At 51.4% G+C, this 20,862-nt stretch overlaps 4 protein-coding genes across 4 annotated transcripts in view; all 4 read left to right on the plus strand.

Moving 5' to 3' along the window:
• CUNH2orf66 (chromosome unknown C2orf66 homolog) overlaps positions 1 to 367 on the plus strand; it is a 15,018-nt gene extending 14,651 nt beyond the window's left edge. The window contains exon 3 of the mRNA XM_023712329.1: positions 162 to 367. Within this exon, the coding sequence (XP_023568097.1) occupies positions 162 to 367 (206 nt within the window). The remainder of the gene's footprint in view (positions 1 to 161) is intronic.
• LOC101577934 (G-patch domain and KOW motifs-containing protein-like) lies at positions 136 to 2,976 on the plus strand. The gene is given in 3 exon segments (XM_012514131.2): positions 136 to 256; positions 1,468 to 1,720; positions 1,723 to 2,976. Coding segments are annotated over 2 exon segments (1,425 nt in total). The 5' UTR covers positions 136 to 256; positions 1,468 to 1,530; the 3' UTR covers positions 2,958 to 2,976.
• A 5,511-nt stretch (positions 2,977 to 8,487) lies between these two features.
• LOC101578606 (general transcription factor 3C polypeptide 3) lies at positions 8,488 to 13,668 on the plus strand. Its single transcript, XM_023712330.1, has 5 exons — positions 8,488 to 8,614; positions 9,534 to 9,725; positions 10,112 to 10,277; positions 12,652 to 12,775; positions 13,546 to 13,668. The coding sequence occupies exons 1-5, from the start codon at positions 8,488 to 8,490 to the stop codon at positions 13,666 to 13,668; spliced, it is 732 nt and encodes a 243-aa protein (XP_023568098.1).
• A 7,006-nt stretch (positions 13,669 to 20,674) lies between these two features.
• LOC101578331 (general transcription factor 3C polypeptide 3) overlaps positions 20,675 to 20,862 on the plus strand; it is a 37,394-nt gene continuing 37,206 nt past the window's right edge. Inside the window, exon 1 of the mRNA XM_004628610.2 lies at positions 20,675 to 20,805. Within this exon, the coding sequence (XP_004628667.1) occupies positions 20,704 to 20,805 (102 nt within the window). The 5' untranslated portion in view covers positions 20,675 to 20,703. The remainder of the gene's footprint in view (positions 20,806 to 20,862) is intronic.

Here is a 20,862-nt window from a genome sequence, read left to right on the forward strand (position 1 = left end):
TCCTCCGGCTCCCTCCTCCTCCGGCTCCCTCCTCCTCCGGCTGTCCTGGTCCTCCGGCTGTCCTGGTCCTCCGGCTCCCTCCTCCTCCGGCTGCCCTGGTCCTCCGGCTGCCCTGGTCCTCCGGCTCCCTCACCCTGCGCACCTGCCGGGCTTCTGTCTAGCGGGCATGGCGGGCTTGAGCCCCGAGCTCATCGACTACCTGGAAGAAAAGATACCGTTTGAGGAGTTCGAGCGGCGCAGGGAAGAGCGGGAGAAGGTGGGAGACGCCGGGCCGCGCCCACCCCGGCGGGCTCGGGGGGCGTGTGGGGTTCCGGAGCCGCGCACTCCCTCCCGCGCGCGGTCTCCGTACCGCATCGCGGTGCCCTAGTCAGTGTTTTGGGGTTTTTTGTTTTGTTCTTTTAGTGTATTTGGTACAGGGCCTCACTGCGCAGCTCAGACTCCGGGGATCCTGCTCTTTTCAGCCTCCCAAGCACTGAGATTACAGGCCTCTGTCACCAAATAGTGCGCGGGGAGGCCTGTGGGGCCAGGGATTGAATCCAGGTCCCTAAACTTGCTTGAACAGATGCTTAGTCCCCTAAGCTAATCTCACTGGCCCTGTAACTTGATTTTTTTTTTTCTTCCTATTCCCAATCCCCGTTTCAACCCTTCCTTGCCTCCCCATTTAAAAATTTTTTTCTATTAGGTTTTTGTTTTGTCTTGTATTTTAGCAAAGGGTGTTCAGGGTCTCACTACTAGGTCGGACTCACCACGCCCAGCCTCAAGTGCCGTCTCAGCGTGCCCTGGGACCCGGCCGGCCTGGCAGGTTCGGGGATAGACCCCCTGACCCCTGTGCCTTCTTTGGTCTTTTTGAGACAGCCTTCAGGCTGGCCTTGAGCTCACTTTGAAGCCCAGGCTGATCTCAAAATCCCAATAATCCTCCTCCTCCTCCTGCCTCCCAAGTGCTGGCATTATAGGCCTGTGCCACTACCCTTCACCATGTTTTCTTTATTTTCACTTTTTTTTCACTTTCCCCTTTTTTCCTTACTGCCTCCTCCCTCTTTATGTCTGTTATTTTTGTCTCGTTGCTGGAACTAGTACCCAACACTCGAAATGAAGGAAGGCATGGTTTATTTAGCTCAGTTACTGGAGGTTTTAGTCCATACTGGCTGGCTCCAAGGCAGAGCGGCACGTTTCGGAGAGCAGCAGCCTTCGGTGGCAGCGGCAAAGGGCAAGAGCAAATGGAGGCAGTAGCAGCACCGGAGCGAGTCTGTGTGTCTCACGTTCCATTCAGCTCTCCACCTCAGGGTGGGTGTAGCCCTCACACCCATAATCCCAGCAGTGTTCAGGCCCATAATCCCGAGCTTGGGTCATGAATTATTCACAAACCGGAGAACTACGCCTCAGTGACAGCATGAGGCTTTGAGGGGACAGATACATACAAGCCGTATTACCTTGTATAACATTTTTTTCCTGTTTCTCAATACCTAGTGCAGCCGAAGCACAAACTAAACTTCCCAGCAGGCAGCGCGCCGGCCTGGGACCGGGGGCAAGATGGCGGACGCCGAGGAGGAGGTTGCGCAGCCGGCTGCCCCTCCCGCAGCCCCAGTTTCATTCAGCTGCACTCGCACCTCAGTCCAGAGGCGGCTGGCGGCCCCGGGGGACGGCACGGGGTCAGCCCAGGAGGAAGAGGATTTCTTGAAGATCCTGGAAGGAAGGGAGCTGCAGAGTGTGAAGCCTGTAGACGCCCTAAGGAGCTGGCCATCCCGGTGATCCAGAATGGCTGTGGAAGGCGGCCCTGGGCCCAGGCGTGTGCGCCATCCGCCGAGGCTTTGGAGGATGGGGCCTTGTCCCAGGCTGTGAAGGAGCTCGTTGAGGACACCAAGAAGTCTCTGGAGGGGAGAGAGAACTCGGGTGTTGACTCCACGCTTGCTATCCCCGTGACCCGGAAAGGATACACTCCCAGTGAGGAAGGGGCAGGCAGCACACCGCAGCATGAGACGGTGCCAGAGGAGGCCGATTATGAGGCTGTCCCTGTGGAGGCTTAGGGCTTGGCCGTGTTGCGGGGCATGGGCTGGAAGCCTGGCGAGGGCATTGGCCGCACTTTGAATCCAGTGGTGAAGCCCCGTGTGAACTTGCTGAGGCCCAAGGGACTAGGGCTGGGTGCCAACCTAACTGAGGCCCAGGCCTTAGCCTCCAGTGGCCCCTACTGCCCCCCAAGGCCAGGTGGAGAGCAAGGGAAGGGTAAGGAAGACCAGCCACAAGGGCTGGTGCCTGGAGGAGCTGTGGTGGTCCTTTCTGGCCCTCATCAACGTCTCTACGGGAAGGTGGAAGGTCTTGATCCTGACAGTGTGCGGGCCATGGTTCGTCTAGCAGTGGGCAGTCGCATGGCGACTGTTAGCGAATACTGTCTGCAACCCGTGTCCCAGCAGGAGATTGGCAAGAATTCCTTGTGTTCTAGCCAGATAAGCAGAACTTCCTCAGGGCAGCACAATGGAGCATCCCTGTCACAGAAGGCCCTCCAGAGTGAAGACCTCCAAGGTCAGTGGGAGAACTCTCCCAACAGACTGGAGGGGCCTGTGGCCAAGAGTGAAAAAGCAGCCAGCAGGAGTCGGCACTGGCTGCACCAGGACTTGTGTGTGCGCGTTGTGGACAAGCTCTACAAGGGTGGCCAGTATTACAACACGAAGATGACGATTGAAGACGTCCTGAGCCCAGATATATGTGTGTGCCGGACAGATGAAGGCCGTGTCCTGGAAGGCCTAAAGGAAGACATGCTGGAGACCCTGGTTCCCAAGGTCAAGGGCAATCGTGTGATGGTGGTTCTGGGGACATTGGCTGGAAGAGTAGGCCATCTGCTGGGCCGGGACAGAGCCCAGAGCCGGGCTTTGGTGCATCTGCGGAGAGAAAATCAGTTGGTGGAACTTCACTATGATGCTGTCTGCCAGTACGTGGGCCCTAGTGATTCAGATGAAGATTGACTGTGGGGCACTGCTGTCCTGTGGGTCCTTGGCAGCTCTGTACTGCCCTAAAAGTGGCCTTGGAGAAGTGCCAAGTCCTGCAGTGCGGGATGGGGAATGGATGGATGGACCAGAAAGGGACTAGAATGAAGTTCAGCATTTATTAGAATTGAATGTATAATAAAACCATTGGAAATACTAAAAAAATTAAAATAAATAAAACCTAGTACACACTTTGGTCCTTATTTACACTTTATATTTCTTATAGGAGAGAAAGTGCGATTTACACCTAAGTTTATCTTATGGTAGTCTTCCACTGTATAAACACCTTTTTACCCATTCCTCTGTAATGGACATATGTGTTCTTTCCAAGGTTTAGCTATTGCGAACTGTGCCACTGTAAACACGGGTGCGTGTAGCCCTGCGGTATGATGCTTTAAATGCTTGCAGGAAGATATCAAGGACGGGAATAGCTGGGACAAGTGGGACCTCTAGTCTAGTTTGAAATGTCCTCTTGCCAGGGACACGGGAGGGCTGAATCTTCACTTGTTAAATGCAAACTTTCACTCCCAGAGTCTTCAGGAAGAAGGAAGAGTGTCAGCTGGGGAGCACCCAGGTGACGCTGAAGTGCCATCCTCGTCGGGAATCAGCTCTGCCAGAGCCCACCTCAGGGGTGCCAGTGAAGGTACAGTGAGCCCGCTCGCCGCCCGCACTGACCGTTAGGGACCTAGGGTCGTCCCAGCCCGCTGTGCGGCTGTGAGGCAGGGTCTCGGGCATTGTGTGGGCTCTCCACACACCTGCGATCCTCGTAACAGCCTCCTGGGCAGCTGGGACTGCAGGCCTGTGCCTCCCGTGTGCCTGGCTCAAAAAAATCCTTGTTTTGAGTTGGTGAAGTTTGTGAGCTGTATTATTGGAAAGTGTTGGCTTTGGGGCCTTTTTATCTGTACTGAGTGGTTGTGTGGTCCTCGGGATTGAACTCGGGAAGCACAGAGCCATGTCTCCAGTCCTTTTGGTCAAGGACACAGTCCTTCTCTGTTGCCTACGGGCCTGGGTGTCACCATCAAGGTGCCCCACGTAGGGGCTTCCTAGGGTCGGTCTGTTCTGAATGGGCCTTCTCAGGCGGGCCTACCTGCAGCCTGTCCTCCCCCAGTGTGTAGTGAGCTCCACTGGGTGCAGAGTGGTTCTCAGCTGTGTGAGACGGGAAGGCCACCTGGCTGGGCTGATGGGGCTTTACAGGGAGCGTCCAGAAACACTTTCTGTCTAGACGACAGTTCCTCACAGAAGGGTCCTGTTTCCTAGGTCCAGCTCTCAGCCTTGCAAATCTAGACAGCAGGTGTGTCAGTGCCTCCCAGCTAGTTAAGTTTCTTGGAACCGGACTGATGACCTGACGTGGAAATGAGTGATTTCCAGTGACTGTCTCATGTTGCGGTGTCTGCTGCCTGAGTGGACTTAGCTGGGTGCTGACCCTGAGTTAGAGGCCGCTCTGTGTGTGACCCTGGGTTGGGGGTCGAAGTAGAGAGAGGCTCTTTGCCCCTGAATCCTTGGCACTGAAGTACACTGTGGAGAGAGAGGAGACTGAGTGGTCGGTCTCCCTGGAGCATGTGGGGAGAGGGACAGGGAGGAGAGCAAAGCGCTTTCATGCTCTGCCCTGCCAGCAGGAAGGTCAGGGGGAAGGGGGGAGTGTCCAGACCGCTGTGGGTGGAGTTGCAGGAGTGCTGGGGGAGGAGGGGCTCTCCACAGTGGTCTGCAGATGAGTGACCCCAGAGCTGGCCTCCAGTGCTCCCGAGGAGAGAGGCTCAGCCGAGAGCTGTGGTGAGCCTGGTGAGCTGCGAGGCGCCAGCTGGCCGCCCTCCTGCAGGAGACTCCCCTCAGCTGCAGAGGCACAGGCTCCTCCCTGTGTTCTGGAAGGGCTCTCCAGACTCTGGGTGAGCGAGAGCATGTGGGCAGCGCAGGAGCAGGGCTTGCTTTAGAACAGCTCTGGCCACGTCTCCTTGGAATAGGTGGTCTCGATCATTTGTCGTCCTGCTGTATACCCAGCAGATGGGGTGGGGTTTTTTAAACTTTTTTGTGTGTGGAACCAGGGTTTGAACTTGGGCCCTTCTGCTTACCAGGGAAGCGCTTATTCTACTGAGCCATCTCCCCGGACCCTCTTTTAAACTTTCTGCAACTCTTTAATCCAGCGGGGCTCAGTCCTTCTTGGCAGCTGCCTTCCTCACGGCGGCCGGTTGCTCAGCTCCTCACGTTTCCTCTTGGCCTAGATGTGTGCCCCCTCCCTCTTCTTGATGAACCTAAGGACATGTTTGTCCTCGGAGACCTTGAGCAGCTCTGTGGTGTGGTGCTGTCGTCGGGGGCGAAGCTACACGCCTCCCGGATCGTGTCCCCAGGAACTTGTGTTTGGTGAAGCGTCTGACTGCAGCGGTGCCTGGGTTTGCTCACATTCTGAGTCACCTTGTGGCCCTTGTTGAGGCCCATGGCCATGGGATGGCAGAGAGGAGGGCTGCTGTTCTTCAATGGTTGCTGTAGCGCCAGATGGGGTCTTTTAATTTCATTTTAAATTTAGTTGTGCTGGTACGTTAGTTTTATTTCTTGGTGGCACTGGGCACTGAATCTAGGGCTTTCACACTGAGCTATGCCTTCACTCATCCTCTTTAAAAATTGTCCCACTGACCTGCCTGGAGTGCCGGGACTGTATGCATTAACTACAGTTAATGTTTGTATGTTGGCCCCCACTATTCATGTGTGCTGAGTTTTTATGTAGATTCTTTTGTGATAATTTTGTTTCTCCCTTGCCATCTGTATCCTTCCTAGCTCACAGCATTGGCTAGGACGGCCTGTAAAATGTAAGTAGGAGTAGGAGGAATCATTGTGTCAATCCCCAGGAACTTTCAAAATTCAAAACTTTACTTGTGGGAATTTTTTGTCTCTCTCTCTCTCTCTTTTTTTTTTTTTTTTATGTATCTGGTTGTTGCAGGGTTTCACTCTGCAGCTCGGACTCGTGGTGCTGCTCCTGCTTTCTGTCTCCCTGGGGCTGCTATTGCAGGCATGCACCCCATGCCCAAACTTTTGCCCGCTCAGCCCACCCTGGGGCAGGGCTGGAGTGGCATGCAGTGCGGGGATCCAACCACAGTCTGTGGGCTTGCCTATACTTGGCACTTTAGTCCGCTGAGCTATCTCACCGTCCCTCTGTGTTGTTTTTAAGAGAGGATCTCACTATTTGGCTCACTAGGTAGCCCAGGCTGGCCTTAAAATCATGGTGATCCTCCTGCCTTATCCTCTGTGCTTTTGTGAGAAGTTTTTAGCAAAGTAGAAATGGCTCCCTTTCATTCCTAGTTGACCAAGAATTATTAGGAATGTATGTTGAATTTTAACAGATGCTCCTTTTATGAAGATGAGGTTTTTCATTTATTCCTGTGATAAATTTTATACTCTTTTTGCATGTTCAGAATGCCCGAATGTGGTGGTTCCCATAATTTCCTAGCAACACCAACGTGTGGCTGACAAGGTGCGGCTTTTACAATTACTAAGCCATTTCTCCTTAACCTTTGGGTCTTGAACTATTTCGCTCAGGTGAGATAAGCTTAAGGGCTTTTGAAGACCAGTGTACACTGAGCGTGATTCTTGACCGTTTTCTTGTACCTCTTCTGAACGGGTCCCATGGTTCTGCTGTCGTTGACAGAAAAGTGTCTCTGGCCTTGAACTTCTTTGCTCAGTGAGACCGTCCTCGCATGCAGACACCCTGACGGGTGTCCCAGGTACAGGTGCAGCATGGGACGTTAGGGTCGTCACCGATCCTGTCTCCATGTGAGGGGCAGTGTGGGCGGGCCAGCCTGTGTGCTGGCCATCCCGGGCTGCCTCGGAGCTTCCGGACTTTGGCGCGGCTGTCCAGGGTTTGCTGGCGTGACCTTGGGAGCCAGAGGCTGGTCTCGGGCCTCCTCTGTGCCGGGTGCTGCCCAGTGGGTCGTGCCTGTCAGCCTGAGCCAGCTTAGGCTTGTGTCTTACAAGGGAAGCTGGGGAGCTGTACTTTCTTTTGACTGCAAGTGCCTGAAGCTTTGCATTTTCCCGCCTCATTGTCCTTTCCTTAGGAGAAACTTCAGATGGGGTGAGTAAGTCGGTGCAGAAGGTCTTTGACTCCATGCTTGGAGAGACGGAAGATGAGGTGGAGCAGGCAGAGACCCCCAAGCAGCCCACTGCAGGCGACCAGCCCACCACGGCGACGTTCACGTTTGCGTGGAGATGGTTCTGCACCCTGGAGCCAGAAAAGGATGACACGTTGTTGTTACTTATTTTAGTATTTTTTAAATTGAGATTAGTGACAGTCATGCAAGTGAAGATGTAAATTACCATTGTGGGACACCCAGATAAGGAAGAAATGCTGAAATAACTCTCATAGCTTACACTCTCTTGGGGAATTATTCTGTAAAAATCTTAATTATGTATATGTCAAAATCTAATTTTGTTCTTAAGTACTCTATAATATATCTTTAAAACCAGGCACATTCTGTGTGATATATTGGAAGAAGGGTGATCTTTACAGTAAGTTTCCTTGTGTGAAAATCAATTTTCCAGTGTAATTATTCCTATCACTAGCAATTTCCTGACCTCTGTGTTTTTTTGTTTTCTATGTTACCATAGCTTTGGGCATTTTATGCTAGAAAGTTTTGTTTTGTTCTCAAACCTGGCAAGTGCAAGGTCCTGACTTCAATTCCTAGTACTCAAAAAAAAAAAAAAAAAAAAAAAAAATACCGAAACAGACCCCACAAACTTGTCATTCTGAGTAAAAGCCAGAGCCCTCCTGTTGGATACATGAGCAGAAGGCTCCGTCCCTCTGAAAGATCTCTGTTTTGTTTCCAGGTTTTCTGTTCTTGATTTTGTTGTTTTGGTTTTTTTTTTTTTTGAGGGGTACAAGGAATTGAAGTCAGGACCTTGTGCTTGCCAGGAAGGCATGCTGCTGAGCTGCATCCCTGACTCCTTTCCTTGGTTTTTGTTTTGGGACAATTTCATAGAATAATTCTGTTCTTCCCTGCACCTGACTTTTAGATTTTTTTAAAGGAGTCAGGATTCCCAATACTATTACAGACTACTGGACTGTTTTAAAATATTTTGCTGAGTTAACACACCTATAATATTCAAATGACAGAACTAAACAAAAGAGATATATAAATTAATGTTGATTTTGTATCTGTGTATTCAAAATGGTTAGGATAGATATACAGTTACATTCTCTTAGTAGAGGGATTTGTTCTAATAGTGTTTGTAAATAGGATATTATGTCTGCATCTTGTACAGCAATTAACCACTAGGAAGAGAGTATGCAATGTATTAATTATTGAAACTGTCCTACCCATTTGGTTTGAAACTGTCTCATTGCTATTTGTTTCTCAATAAAATTATGGGAAGAGTCAGGATTGGAAATGCTTAGTCTACCTCTAAACTCAGAATAGTAAAAACTTCAGTTTTTTTAGGGTCTGTGTTTTTTACAGTAGTTAAAATGAAATGTAAAACTTTACTGTGTGTTATATGTAATGTATTTTAATCTACATATTTTTTTCTCATGCAGGAGAAGCCTCCAGGCAGACTGCCCAGAGCACTGAGGGGGCGCATGGGTGAAGCCAACACCCGCTTTGTGCAAGGCAAGCAGGAAAAGGCCATTTGGCTGTGCTTGGACATCATCCGACAAGGTGCTCCTCCAGGGCATAGGAATGCCTCACTGGAAAGCAGTCAGGGCAGCGTTTTCCTGAACTGTCTGTAGTATGCATTTAGGAATAGGCGGTGGTTGTATGTGCTGCAAATACCTTGCCTGTTTGTACACTAAATAGGACTTGTGATTCAGGAAGTGGAAATTGGGGAATTATGAGTGAAGTACTACTAGTACTTAGTGAACTTTGCACTTTCAGTTTTTTGAGTCAGGATCTCCCTGTGTAGTCCAGGTTGGACTCACACCTCCCCAGCGTGTGGATTGTAGCTGTGCACCACTTCATGTGCCTACCATTTAGTAAGCTCTGGCAGGCACCTTTTTCGTTGTTCTGTTTTTAATTGTATTAGTTTCAGAAACAGTGTCTCAGGAAACCTAGCTTAACCAGGCTCTGCTCAGCACGGGGACTGTGTGGCCACTCTGGCCGTCAGGTACTTGCTGCAGGGCTGCATCGGTGAAGCTCCTTCAGTGGAGCTGGGGTGAACCCGCTCGGGGACTGGCCATGGGTAGCTGCTGTGGACAGGCTATCCCAAGGATGTTATGGCAGAGAGTAGGGGTTTTTAGGATATTGCTTAAAATAATGCTTTATTTAAAAACTCTGCTGAGTGTGGTGGCAGATAGCTGTAATCCCAGACTCAGTAGGCTGAGTCACGAGGATCGACGCAGGTTGGAGATGAGCCTGGGCTGCACAGTGAGCCCCTGTTTCAAAACCAACAAAAAACTAAAAATGCCTGAAAAGAAAGTAAGACAATAAAGCGTTTATTCTAAATTCCATTAAATAGTTGGTATAATTCTGCCAGTATGATTTTATTTAAAATGTATTGGTATAACAAGGATCCACATTTGGAGACATCAGCTCATACAGTTCCCTTGGCCAATGAGATGTGTTTCTCCCCTTCCTGTAGCTCCTCTGGCTTATGAGCCATTCTCTACACTTGCCATGATACATGAGGACCAAGGTGACATGGAGAAGTCCTTGAGGTTGGCATTCACTGCTGCACATTTAAATCCCAGTGACACTGAAGAATGGGCTAGACTGGCAGAAATGTCCCTCGAACAAGACAATATTAAGCAGGCTATTTTTTGCTATACACAAGGTAATTTAAAAAACTTCCTTGCTTTGGTTAGATGCTTTATAATAGGTGTTTGGTATTTGCACTCGCAGCCATGGCTGTGATGTTGCTGAAATGGGTGGGTTTTGACACTGTTTCACCATCTGTTGTTCTTACGCTTATCAGCAGCTTATATTATGAGCTAATACATAGTACAAAAGTTGGTAGATGCATGATAGTACTTGGTCTTAGTTGAGCCTAATTAAGAAATCCTGTAATGATAGCTTTCTTTTAGAATAGCTACCCTGTTAACAGTGGACAATTAATTTTAAGTGTTTATTAGGCTTTCTGGGAAATGATAGGCAGCACTCAGCGATGGTGCACCTCTGTATGATACATACATAACTTCTATTCCTTTGGTTTTTTCCTAGCTCTGAAGTATGAACCTACCAATATCCATTTTCTGTGGGAGCGGTCAAGTCTGTGTGAACAGATGGGCGATCGTGAGATGGCGATGGACGGGTACCGGCGCATTCTCAACCTTCTGCCTGCCTCTGATGGAGAGCGCTTTCTGCAGCTGGCTAGAGACAAGGCCAAGTGAGTTTGGAGTTGAGTCCCTAGGTGCTGTGCTGCTGGTCATTGTATTTTATAAAATCAAAGCATACATTTGAAATGGAATCTGCCTCATGGAGATTTGAAGAAGCATTTTATGTTGTGACTAAATATAGGTGTTTATTTTTTTTCTTCCATCTCTGATACTTTTCTGTTTCCAAGTCAACTGATTGCATAGAGAACTTAATATATGAGGAAATCCAGGCTGGCTTTGAACTCGCTGTGAAGCATAGGCTGGCCCTGAGTTGTGAGCTGAGTAATCCTCTGGTCATCCTGCCTCATCGTCCCAGAGTGCCTGGATTACAGGTGTGCACCACTGTGCTTGGCTGAACAGAGTTTCAAACCACCCCACTCTCCAGCACTCAGGAGGCTGAGGCAGGAGGATTGCTGTGAGTTCAAGGCCAGCCTGAGCTATGTAGTGAATGCAAGCCATCCTGAACCACAAAGCAAGACCCTGCCTCAAAAAACAAAAGTTAGGACTAGGGAGATAGCTCAGAAATATAAACACCTACCTGGCAAGCATAAGGATGCAAGTTCAATATCCAGCCCCGCATGCCATGTAGTCTTGGCCCCAGATGTGGGTACCCACCACAGGGCCCGGGAACCGGATGTGGTGGTGCAGCCTGTAATCCCAGCATTCTGGAGGTTGAGACTGGAGGATCTCTGAGAGTTTCAAGACTGGCCTGGGGTTTACAAAAGTGAGCACAAAGCCAGCCTGAACTGCGTGAGACTGTCTGAAAACAAACACAAAAAACAGTAACTTCTTTTCTTGTGGAGCCTGCATGATAGAACAAGGAGATAAATAACTGTCAGATGTTGGTAAGTGATATGGAAACATGGGAAGCCGGGAAAGGGTAGGAATGGGAGCTATGGGAGTGTGCTGTTCTCCAGTAGTCATTAGAGTACACTTGAGGGCCTACACTAGGGTTGCACCAACGAAGGGGAGCAGGGGCTCTGGGAGAGGGAATCCAGGAGAGTGGCTGATGGGCAAATGTGTTCCAGGATAGCCTTGGGGAGCAGGGCAGAGAGCTTTCAGAGGAATGGAGCCTTCTGCTCATGTGTCCAACAGGGGGCTCTGGCTTTTACTCAGAATGACATTTTTGTGGGGTTGGTTGGTTTCCAGGTTTTCTGTTTCAGCACAAGGCTTCAATCTCATTGGCCTTCAACTTACTACATAGTCTAGGCTGGCCTTGAGTCCAGGTGCTCCCCGTCTCAGCCTCCTGCTGCCTGGGATCCCAGGTGTACTCTATCCCACCTAGCCGCCAAGTGTCTTTAAAAGCCACTAGAAAATGCAATAGAGGACTGAGATGGTCTGGTTTAAGTTTTACACGTGTCAGTTCTGGCTGTTCCTTGGAGACTAGGTTGAAGACTGGTGAGGGCAGGAGGAGGGAGACCAGGCAGGAGATCAAGCTGTGATACTTGGGAAAGAGTGGCGTGCACTGGGGCAGGCTCAGCAGGGGGCACTAAAGAGTCACGAGCTTCCAGGTGTGGCTTCCAGGCAGGGTTTCTATTGCAGGAAAGAGTTGTGGGTGCGCCTGTGTGCCCATGTATGTGGGCGTGAAAACATGGAAAGAAGGGAAGGAGGGGCGGACCAAAGAGGGAATAGGAAGAGTTCTGTCTTTTTTTTTTTTTTTTTATGTCACCTTTTTTATTTAGGTACTGGGACTCAAGACTTAGGACTTTGGGCTTGCCAGGCAGGCCCTGTGCTGCTAAGCTATATCCCTGGTCTTATGTGTCATCTTTTAACAGGGACCATGCAGACCTTCCCTCTGTTGTTCCAGTTTTTAGTATATGTGCTGCCAAAGTGGGAGCTCAGGGACAGGAAGAGCTCTGAGGCTCTGCAGCATTCAGTAGTCAAGGAGAAGCAGCAGCTGCAGAAGGACACGGCCGGGGCACTAAGCACAGGCGGGGTGTGCGGTTGTACCTGGGAGGGTACCGCAAGGGGTCAGCGTGATTGCGAGCAGGGAATGACGCCAGCAGATCCGAGAGAGGAGCTTGGGAGTGACAGCGAAAGCTAGACCGAAGCCGAAATAGAGCAGCAAAAGGCAGATTGGACTGGATGAAGCTGAAAAGGGCAGGGAGTGGCGTAGGAGACCAGGTGGGGAGCGGGCCGCGCTAGGAGGCTCAGAGGGGCACAGAAACACGTTTTAGGAATGAGAGGTGAGAGAGAGCGCAAGAGTAAGCTGCTCTGGAAGGGAATCGTGCCGGGTTGGAGGCACCCGGAAGTCTGTGAGAGCCAGGACAACTGGGTGTTTGTCTTTCAGATTTTAAGGAAATGAAAATCGGCTGTTAAATGCCCAAGTGGAAGTGGGTTTTGCAATGAGAAATAAGCAGTCATCTGTCTTGCCATTTGTTACAGAGGACACTGGCAAGCCAGCGAGGGTGCTTCCGCCATTAGCATGATTGAAGAGGCTTTCTCCATACCCCAGACCCTGAGCTCCATGGAAGGTGGCAGCCTCACAGCTGGTGAAAAAGCTTTGCAGGTAGATTTCCCAGTTTTGTACATGGTTCTGTGTTCCAGAAACTTAAAATTTTGCCATTTATTTTAACTGTTTAAGTTGTTTCAACTCTGCATAGAATAAGAGGTTTCTCAATTCTGTAATTCTATACGACATGTAAGATGTACTCCTAGCATGAATAACCCTGCCGTGTCTTCAGTGTCTGCAGGCCCTGGGTGGTGGGGAGGTTAGCCGATTAGTCATGTATCGAGCTATTGTAGATTTATATGGCATAAAAATGTATTGCAGGATTCCTGTGGTGGGAGTTGAGACAGCATTTCATTGTCCAGGATGGCCTTAAACTTACTTGGCAGCCCTCCTGCCTCAGCCTCCACATGCCAGATTACAAGCATGTAAAACCATGCCCAGTTTAGGATTCCTTATGTTTGTGGGTTCTTAAAATTGTTTGAGACATGGTCTTGGTATGTTGTTTACACTCACTGGTGATCTTCCTGCCTCAGCGTCCCGAATGCTGGGATTATAGGCATGTGCCACCACGCCTGGCTAGGAGTTCTTATTTTAATAAGACTGTTCCTTTTCTTTCTTTTTCTTTTTCTTTTTTTCTATGTGGAACCAGGGATTGAACTCAGGCCCTTGCGCTTGCTAGGGAAGCGCTTATTCCACTGAGCCATCTCCCCAGCTCAGACTGTTCCTTTTCATATCCCATTTTTTTGTTGGTAGGGATTTGAATCAGTGCTGCCTTCAAATTATGAAAAGGCTTTTTATATCTGACTGGAGTATTCTTTTTCTCTCAGGTAACTGTGGAATTTCCCAAAGTTGTACTAGATGAAGAAGCTTCAGAAGAAGACCAAGAAGCTGTTCCCTTAGAAGAGGAGAAGAAAGGCTGTAGTGTCATTTGGATGGGAGCCTGTCCTTAGTGCATGCTCGTTCAGAGTGTGGCCCTTAGATTGGTTGTTCATGCTGTGGAGGGACGGACCCCAGGAAGCAGCTTCTCTTCTGAGGGCTTTTGTGTCCCCATTTTGGTGAGAACTGTTTGTAAATGACCTTCTGCGCAGCGCTCTGAGTTGCTTGTTTTTCTGCCTGCGTGCATCTGAACTAGACGCTCCTCCCATGCGGGACTTGCTCTTTCCCCTGCAGGAGGAAAGGAGCTGCTGAGCACCTCGTCGGAACCCTTGAGATGCTGCAGTTTCCTTGTCAGAGAACCTTAACGGGCTGCACTGGCCCCGTCGTCCTTAGAACACGCACTTGTGGGCAGAGCAGGGGCCAGTGTGACCCCCTCGGGTGACACGTGGGAACGGGTGGTAGGAGATCCCTCAGCAAGTCCACCTGCCCTGCCATGTGGTTGCAGGGCCTTCGTGGTGCTGTTGCCCAGGTCTTTCCCTGTGCCGTTCCCAGGCACGCACTTACTCTACTGCGCCACCTCCCCAGCCCCCCTTGAGCCATTCCCGTCCTGTGAAGGGTGACCTGAGGGCCCCAGCTGAGCGTTGATAGTCGCTGCACACTTTTTTTTTCTCTATTTAGTACAGGGTCTCACCTTGTAGGTCAGACTCCTAGTGGTCTGCCTGTGCTCAGCCTCCCAAGAGCTGGGATTACAGGCGCGCTCCACCACGCTGTCTCCATCTCAGCATACCCTGGGGGCGGGGCCGGCATGGCACACCAGTGATTGCCCCTGACACTGCATCTGCCTAAGCAGGCGCTTTAATCTTAGCTATTCTGCCGGATCTTTTCAATTTTTTGAAACAGGGTCTCACCTTGTAGTTCAGGCTGACCTTGAATTTACTCTGCAGCCCAGGTTGGCCTCGACCTGGCAGTCTTCCTGTCAGGCTCCCGAGTGCAGGGATTGCAGGCGTGTGTCCCTGTGCCCTGCAGGTAGTGGCATTCTTGATGAGCAGAGATGTCCGTATTATGAGGGGATAACTGAGTGCTCCTTTCTGTTTCTACCAATGAGATTTCTGGTGGAATTGAGGCTGGTTACTGCCAGCCTCAGAACGGCCCTCCCTGCTTCGTGTCGATGTTCATCCCATCATTCTCTGTCTTTGGGTTAAGCCGTCATTATGGAAAAACAAAGTGAAAAAATACAATCTATCGTGTTTTGATGAGAACTAATTAAAGCAACTTGTTAGCTGGGTGTATTGTCACATGCCTGTAATCCCAGTACTTCAGAGACTGAAGCAGGAGGATTGCCCTGAGTTTGAGGCCAGCCTGGGCTACAATCGGGGAATTCAAGGCCAGGACACACTACATAGTGAAATCCTGCCTCAAAAAGCAGTTTGCCTTCATTCACAGACACCAAGGCCTTAGCTGTGGGCAGGGAAAGGTGATGTGGAAGTGGAGCAAGCGGGTCAGGGCAGGGAACTGGTCGTCTAGATCTTTCTCTTTGGGCTGTGCTGTGTGGGGACCCAGGCAGCAAGGTGTTTCCTGCCTGTGAGCCCTAAGGGTGCAAGCCAGGTGCGACCTGCCATCCTGCTGGTGGGCGGGTGCTAAGGAGAGAGTACTGAGGACTCTGCTGAGTGAGGGCCTGAGGCTGAGATGGCTCAGAGTACCACCTGCCGGCACGTTCCACGACCCCTATTCAGGGTGCAGCCCTCCCAGCAGAGTGAGCATCTGTGGTCATTAGCAGGCCATTTCACCCGGGTGGCAAGTTCGGGTACAGAACACCCGTACCCTGCACCGGTGCTGTGTCCACGCCAAGGGCTCCGCCCAGCACTGGCAGCTGCCAGCCCCCCATGCCCACCACAGATTTGTCTCCATGATGCAGTAGGGTGCTGACGCCCCACATCCCCTCCAGTGGCTGTGCAGATCTCTTTCCTGGGTGTGGGCAAGACGACCTGCCAGGAGGCCCCTCTGGGCATGGCCGAGTCTGCCAGCGGCTGCCTCCACCCTTGGCCTTTGCAGGCCTTCCAGGCAGGCTGGCCCTGAAATCCTGTGGGAGGCTAGACTGCGTCAACAAAACCCATCTGGTGGCCCCCAGACTCCACGTCTGTGAGGTCAGTGACCCACTTAGTCCCCTCCGGATCCTAAGGAGCCAAGGCAGGAGCATCCCTGGCCTGCCGTATGTGACTGAGGGGGCAGGAGGCTCCATCTCAACGTAACCTCACCTCGACTCAGCCTTAAAGGTGGAGAGCTTACTGAGGACCTGAACAGCTGTGAGTTGCTGACAAGATACGAGTCAAGGACTTGGAGGGGGAAAAGGACCCGAGACTGCTGCACAAACCTAGGACATTAGCATTAAGGTGGGATTCCCTGCGCCAGCCTCTGAGCAAGAGCAGTATGGGTCTGCACAGGTCGGGGTGGCGTCTCAGGACGTGTCTTCCTAGGGCCTCATCATCTGCTGTGAGCTCAGAGACCCCTAGCCTTGAGGACATCGGACCTGGTTCCACTCCTCAGCCCAGGGTGGACAGCCTGAGTCCTAGTCTACGCCAGAGTCAGCCCAGGCCCAGAGTGGTATTGCCTGGCTGGGGCCCAGGAGGGGTCTGGACTGTCCTCACCTACCACCGGCAGCATGGTGGCCCCAGGCCTGGCCATGGTCCTGTGGAGCAGCTCCAAGCAGGCCTTCCCAGATCCCCGCTGCTCCCTATGCTGGGTGTGAATGTTCCCCTCACTCGAATACCCCTTCCTCCAGCCTGGCCCTGGGAACCTGCTGGGTCCCTAGTGCTGAGGAACTTGAGTCACAGCTGAATAACCAAGACACTGGCAACATATACCTGGTTCTCTGTTACAAAGCAGGCTGGGCATGGCAGCCTGCCTCCCCCTGGAGCAGGCCTCCCTCGATGTCCTGCCTCCCCCGGCAGCTGTCTTAACCTGAACAAGGAGCAAACCCCCATGTGCCTAATGAAGCCACTGCCAGGAAATCTGCTCTTCCAGTCATTGGCCCACTGGGCAGGGCAGGGCAGGGTCCTCCCAGAGGCCTGTCTTGCGCTCACCAGCACATACTGCAGCTCCCTTGAGGCAGCAGCAGGCAGCTGTCCGAGCAGTCGTGTGCTTTCGGGCCAGCAGCAAAGGAAGGCATACAGAAACCCAAGAGGTTGGCCGGATCACCCATCCACTACTCCACAGTCATTCGGCAGGAGTTGATGAGTCGGTGCATCCAGGCACGCAGGACAGTCTGCTACCTCCTGGCTGCCCGCTGGACACAGTGCAGGCCATGCAGCTGCCCATCTGTGAGGTGGGCTCTGGCTGCACAAGGTGGGGTATGGACCCTCAGGGAGGGCGGGGGTGCTGCTCCTCTGCTGCTGCTCTGCTGCTCACTGGGCAGTGGGAACCTTGCCCCCAGCAGCTGAGCTTATGGGGGCCACGGGCCAGCTGGGCATCACCGGGGGAACCTCGGACTGGACAGTGTCAGGTGGGCTGGCTGCGTGTGGATACTGGGGCAGTGGCGACCAGGCTCAGGTAGAACTAGAGGCAGGCAGACAGTGCTGAGCCCTTCAGGGAGTCTGTGCAGGAGAAGGGGAAGCACTGGGACTGGCTGGGGCCATCTGTGGATTAAAGTCACTGTGGCTAGTTCTGTATTCCTCAGGAATGCACAGGGACTGGGAGGATGGGTGCCACCTTTGGAGATTTCCATGATCCCATGGGGGGTGTCCTCTCCCATCTACTAAGAGCAAGACCACTAAGCCTAAGACTGCTAAGACTAAAGACAAGACTAACACTAGATTATCAAGCAAAGGGGTTGGGAGATAGCTCAGTGGCCTAAGTGCCTGCCTGGCAAGCGCAAGGTCCTGAGGTCAACCCCCAGTACCAAAAATAAAGAGAGCTTATTAAGCAAGGTTAATGATGTACCTTTGCTACCACGAGATTAGTATTACTTAAGTGACTACACTTCAATCGCATTGATCATAATTTGACCCCTGTTGTAGCTGCCTCATAATTTTACTTTAGAAAACTTTAAGATGGGCCCTAGGGCAACCCATTTGGGCTCCTCCTGTCTCCCAGGAGCTATTCTTACCCCCATCCCCACATCTCACTCCCCATTCCTTTTCTGTAGTAAAATTTCCTACCCCCCCCCACCCTTTGGTACCGGGGATCGAACTTGGGAACTTGCGCTTGCCAGGCAGGTGCTTCTGCCACTGAGCTATCTCCCCAGCTCAGTTTTTTAAATGTATTTAGTAGAGGGGTCTCACTACACAGATCAGACTCATGATCCTCCTGTTTTCAGCCTACCAAGCACTTGCATTATAGGTGTGTGTGCCACCACACCCAGTCTGTCCGTCTGTCTGTCTGTCTCTCAATGTATTTTCCCCAGCCCAATTTTGATACTCTTGACCTCTATTGTTCATTAGAATTCAGTCTTCAGGGGACACACATAATGTTGGCATATTTGACACCTACTGTTTCCCCTGTACCACTAGTGCCCTTGCCCTCGCCTGCACTGGCACACAGGTGGCTGGAGGAGAGGCAGCTTACCTTTACCTGCTGCATCCTGACTGTGTTTCCTTTGTAGGGGCTACTTTAGGTGTAATGAAAAGTTTAATCCTATATTTCTACCACTGTTCAAGAACAAGACTGGGGGCCCGGAAGATAGCTCAGTAGAATAAGTGCTTGCCTAGCAAGCGCAGGGTCCTGATTTCTATCCCCAGTACTGCAAGGCTGGGAAGCACAGTTGGTTCTCATAATTAGGGAGCTCACTAGCACTGTAACTTAGGCTTTCGGAGCCAGCAGGGAGGAAAGTGCAGCTCTGCCCGAGGTTGGGGCTTTGTGTGCTTTCAAGTCCCAGGGAGTTCCGGCCAGGACACCTCTGTCTGGTCTCACACCATGGTTGATTCTTCCGCCAGGGTATCCTATAGTAAGATAGTACCTTATTAGTTTCTGAGGAGTAAATTCTGCCTAGCAGTTAATGACAAAAGATAGGTGTCACCAACCCTAAATATTATCTGTCATTTTGTACTTCCTTCTGAAAACCTATGTAAGTGATTGGTAACCTTAAAAAGAGGCTGGTGATTTGAGCCCGTGGGCTCCCCAGCCAGCTAAGGTGACAAAGCTGCCTTGCAGAGTCTCTCTGGGTCTCTTCCACTTGGCCTGGTCCTCAATTGCACATGCCTTTCTCACAACACCCTAGCTCAAATGTCCAAACATGTTCCCCTCATCCAGTAAAATTCACAGGACGTTTTGAGTACGTGCAGGGCCACAGTGCTGGGCTTCTAACCTCTGGCCTGCCTGTGCTCTTCTCAAGATGCTCATAGAATGTCCTGCAGAGGAAAATGAAGCCAGGGTGACCACACTCTGGTTCAGTGGTTCAGGCCATGTGTGCGTGCATGCGTGTGTGCGCGCATGGGGTAACTCTGGAGTCAGTGGGATTGCAGGGCAGGTGTACCTAGTGACACAGGGAGAAACACTGATCCAGGGTGGGTGACCTCCGAATGATAGAGGGGAAAAAAGATCTCCCACCTGAAAAGTACCTGGGATGAGTTCATGTTCTTTAAAACCAAAGAATGAATTTCAGGAACAAGCGGACGTTATGAGCAGCATTTATTTATTGGGGGAAAGAAAGCTGTCTGATAGAGGGACAGGAGGGGGGCCCCGAGTGGGTGGTCCCTGGGAAGCTGTCTCTTCCAGGGACTTTTAAAGACTAGTAAAACCATGTAGTGAGGCAGGTCTAAGGTGGTGGAGAACATGGGAACTCACTTAGGTGGGCATCAGGTGGGACAAAACTATGGTCAACCAATGAGGTTACAAGCACCATTGTGGTAAAATTGATTAAATCAGAATCATGGAGAAGTGAGTCACATAGCAAGTGAGCATGAACCGAGAGGGACAGGGTCTCTTCCTGTTGGGCGTTGGGTTAGTGACTCATTTGGGCTCCTTGGAGGAGATTGATGCCTATTTAGAATACCAATCCCTGTCCCTAGGGGAGTATGTAGCTGTGTGTGTTTCCTCTTTGGTCATGAGGTGTGGCCCACATGGGAGTGTCTGTCTCTTCCAAGTTGCAAAGCCACCTTGTCTTCCATCTTGTCTCCTTGAGGGCCTGGCCCTGTCTGACTGCCTATAATATTTCTATCTAATTCAGCTGCCTATGACACTAGGATTCTCAGTGTAAATAACTTACATAACCAAGGAGGTACAGGCAAAGCTGCTCCTGTGTATGGCCCTATAAATCGGGCGGCCACAAGGACCAGGGGTTGGTCAGCTGGCTAGGGACTTGGGCCACAGAGTGGCAGCAGGTGGGACCCGAGCACAGCTGGACAAATGCAGTAGCAGCTGGGTGCTGGGAGTGGTGAGTTTGTGCAGTGGCAGAAAGAGATGGATCAATGTGGAGGCCCGCTCAGCTGTCCTGGAAGTAAGAAAAATGGCTCCTGCATTTCCTGAGCGGGTCCTGCGCCCTGAGAGGGGGGCTGCAGGGCCTCTCAATCCAGGGCTGGTTAGACAAGCAGAATGCAGGAAGCGCTCCATTGCTAGCGGCCATGTGTCACAGGCGGCTCTGCCTATTTAAAATGACCAGTTGGAACTGAGACTTCTAACCCAGTTTTTCAACTGGGGTAGGGCAGGTTTTGAAAGAAAATGGAGGTTTAATTATTTTACATGTATTTTTATTTTCTGGGTGTTTTTGAGACGGAGGCTGGTTATGTAGTTCAAGCTGGTCTCAACTTGCTGCGATCTTCCTGTCTCAGCCTCTCCAGTGGTGGGATTCAGGGCTGCACCCTGGCACCTGGGCAAACGGGATTTTAGAAGGAAAAAATCTTTATTTTGTATTATGATTTCTTTGGACTCAACCTCAGTAGGAAGCAGGCTGCATCCAACGGAAAGGAGCAAGGAGGACACCTCTCGGATCCCCAATCCTCGGCTCGGTAGGGAAAGGCTGTGCCCACTCACAGAGGGGCGTGGCCTGCGCCCTGTTTGGAGTCCCGGAACCTTTGTTCTCAGCCCGACGGGTTCCCGGAAGGACGCCGCGCGCGCTCCGAGCTGCTCTTCCGGTTTCGCCGTCGGGCTTCCGGGCTCCCTCGAGCCGTCGAGCAGACATGTCGGGCTTCAGCCCCGAGCTCATCGACTACCTGGAAGGAAAGATATCGTTTGAGGAGTTCGAGCGGCGTAGAGAAGAGCGGAAGACGCGGGAGAAGAAGGTGAGGAGACGCCCGGCCGGCGCCCCGGCCCCGGGGCGGGCGGAGCCTGTGCGCGGC

The sequence above is a fragment of the Octodon degus genome, unplaced genomic scaffold (assembly GCF_000260255.1).
Source record: "Octodon degus isolate 3935 unplaced genomic scaffold, OctDeg1.0 scaffold00025, whole genome shotgun sequence".
Taxonomy (NCBI): domain Eukaryota; kingdom Metazoa; phylum Chordata; class Mammalia; order Rodentia; family Octodontidae; genus Octodon; species Octodon degus.

Excerpts from the sequence above, each read along its gene's own strand:
- LOC101578606 (XM_023712330.1), top strand. The coding sequence starts at position 8,488 with ATGCAGGAGAAGCCTCCAGGCAGACTGCCCAGAGCACTGAGGGGGCGC. Across the intron at positions 9,726-10,111 it reads TATTTTTTGCTATACACAAG|CTCTGAAGTATGAACCTACC; the intron begins GTAATTTAAAAA and ends GTTTTTTCCTAG. Across the intron at positions 12,776-13,545 it reads CTGGTGAAAAAGCTTTGCAG|GTAACTGTGGAATTTCCCAA; the intron begins GTAGATTTCCCA and ends TTTTTCTCTCAG.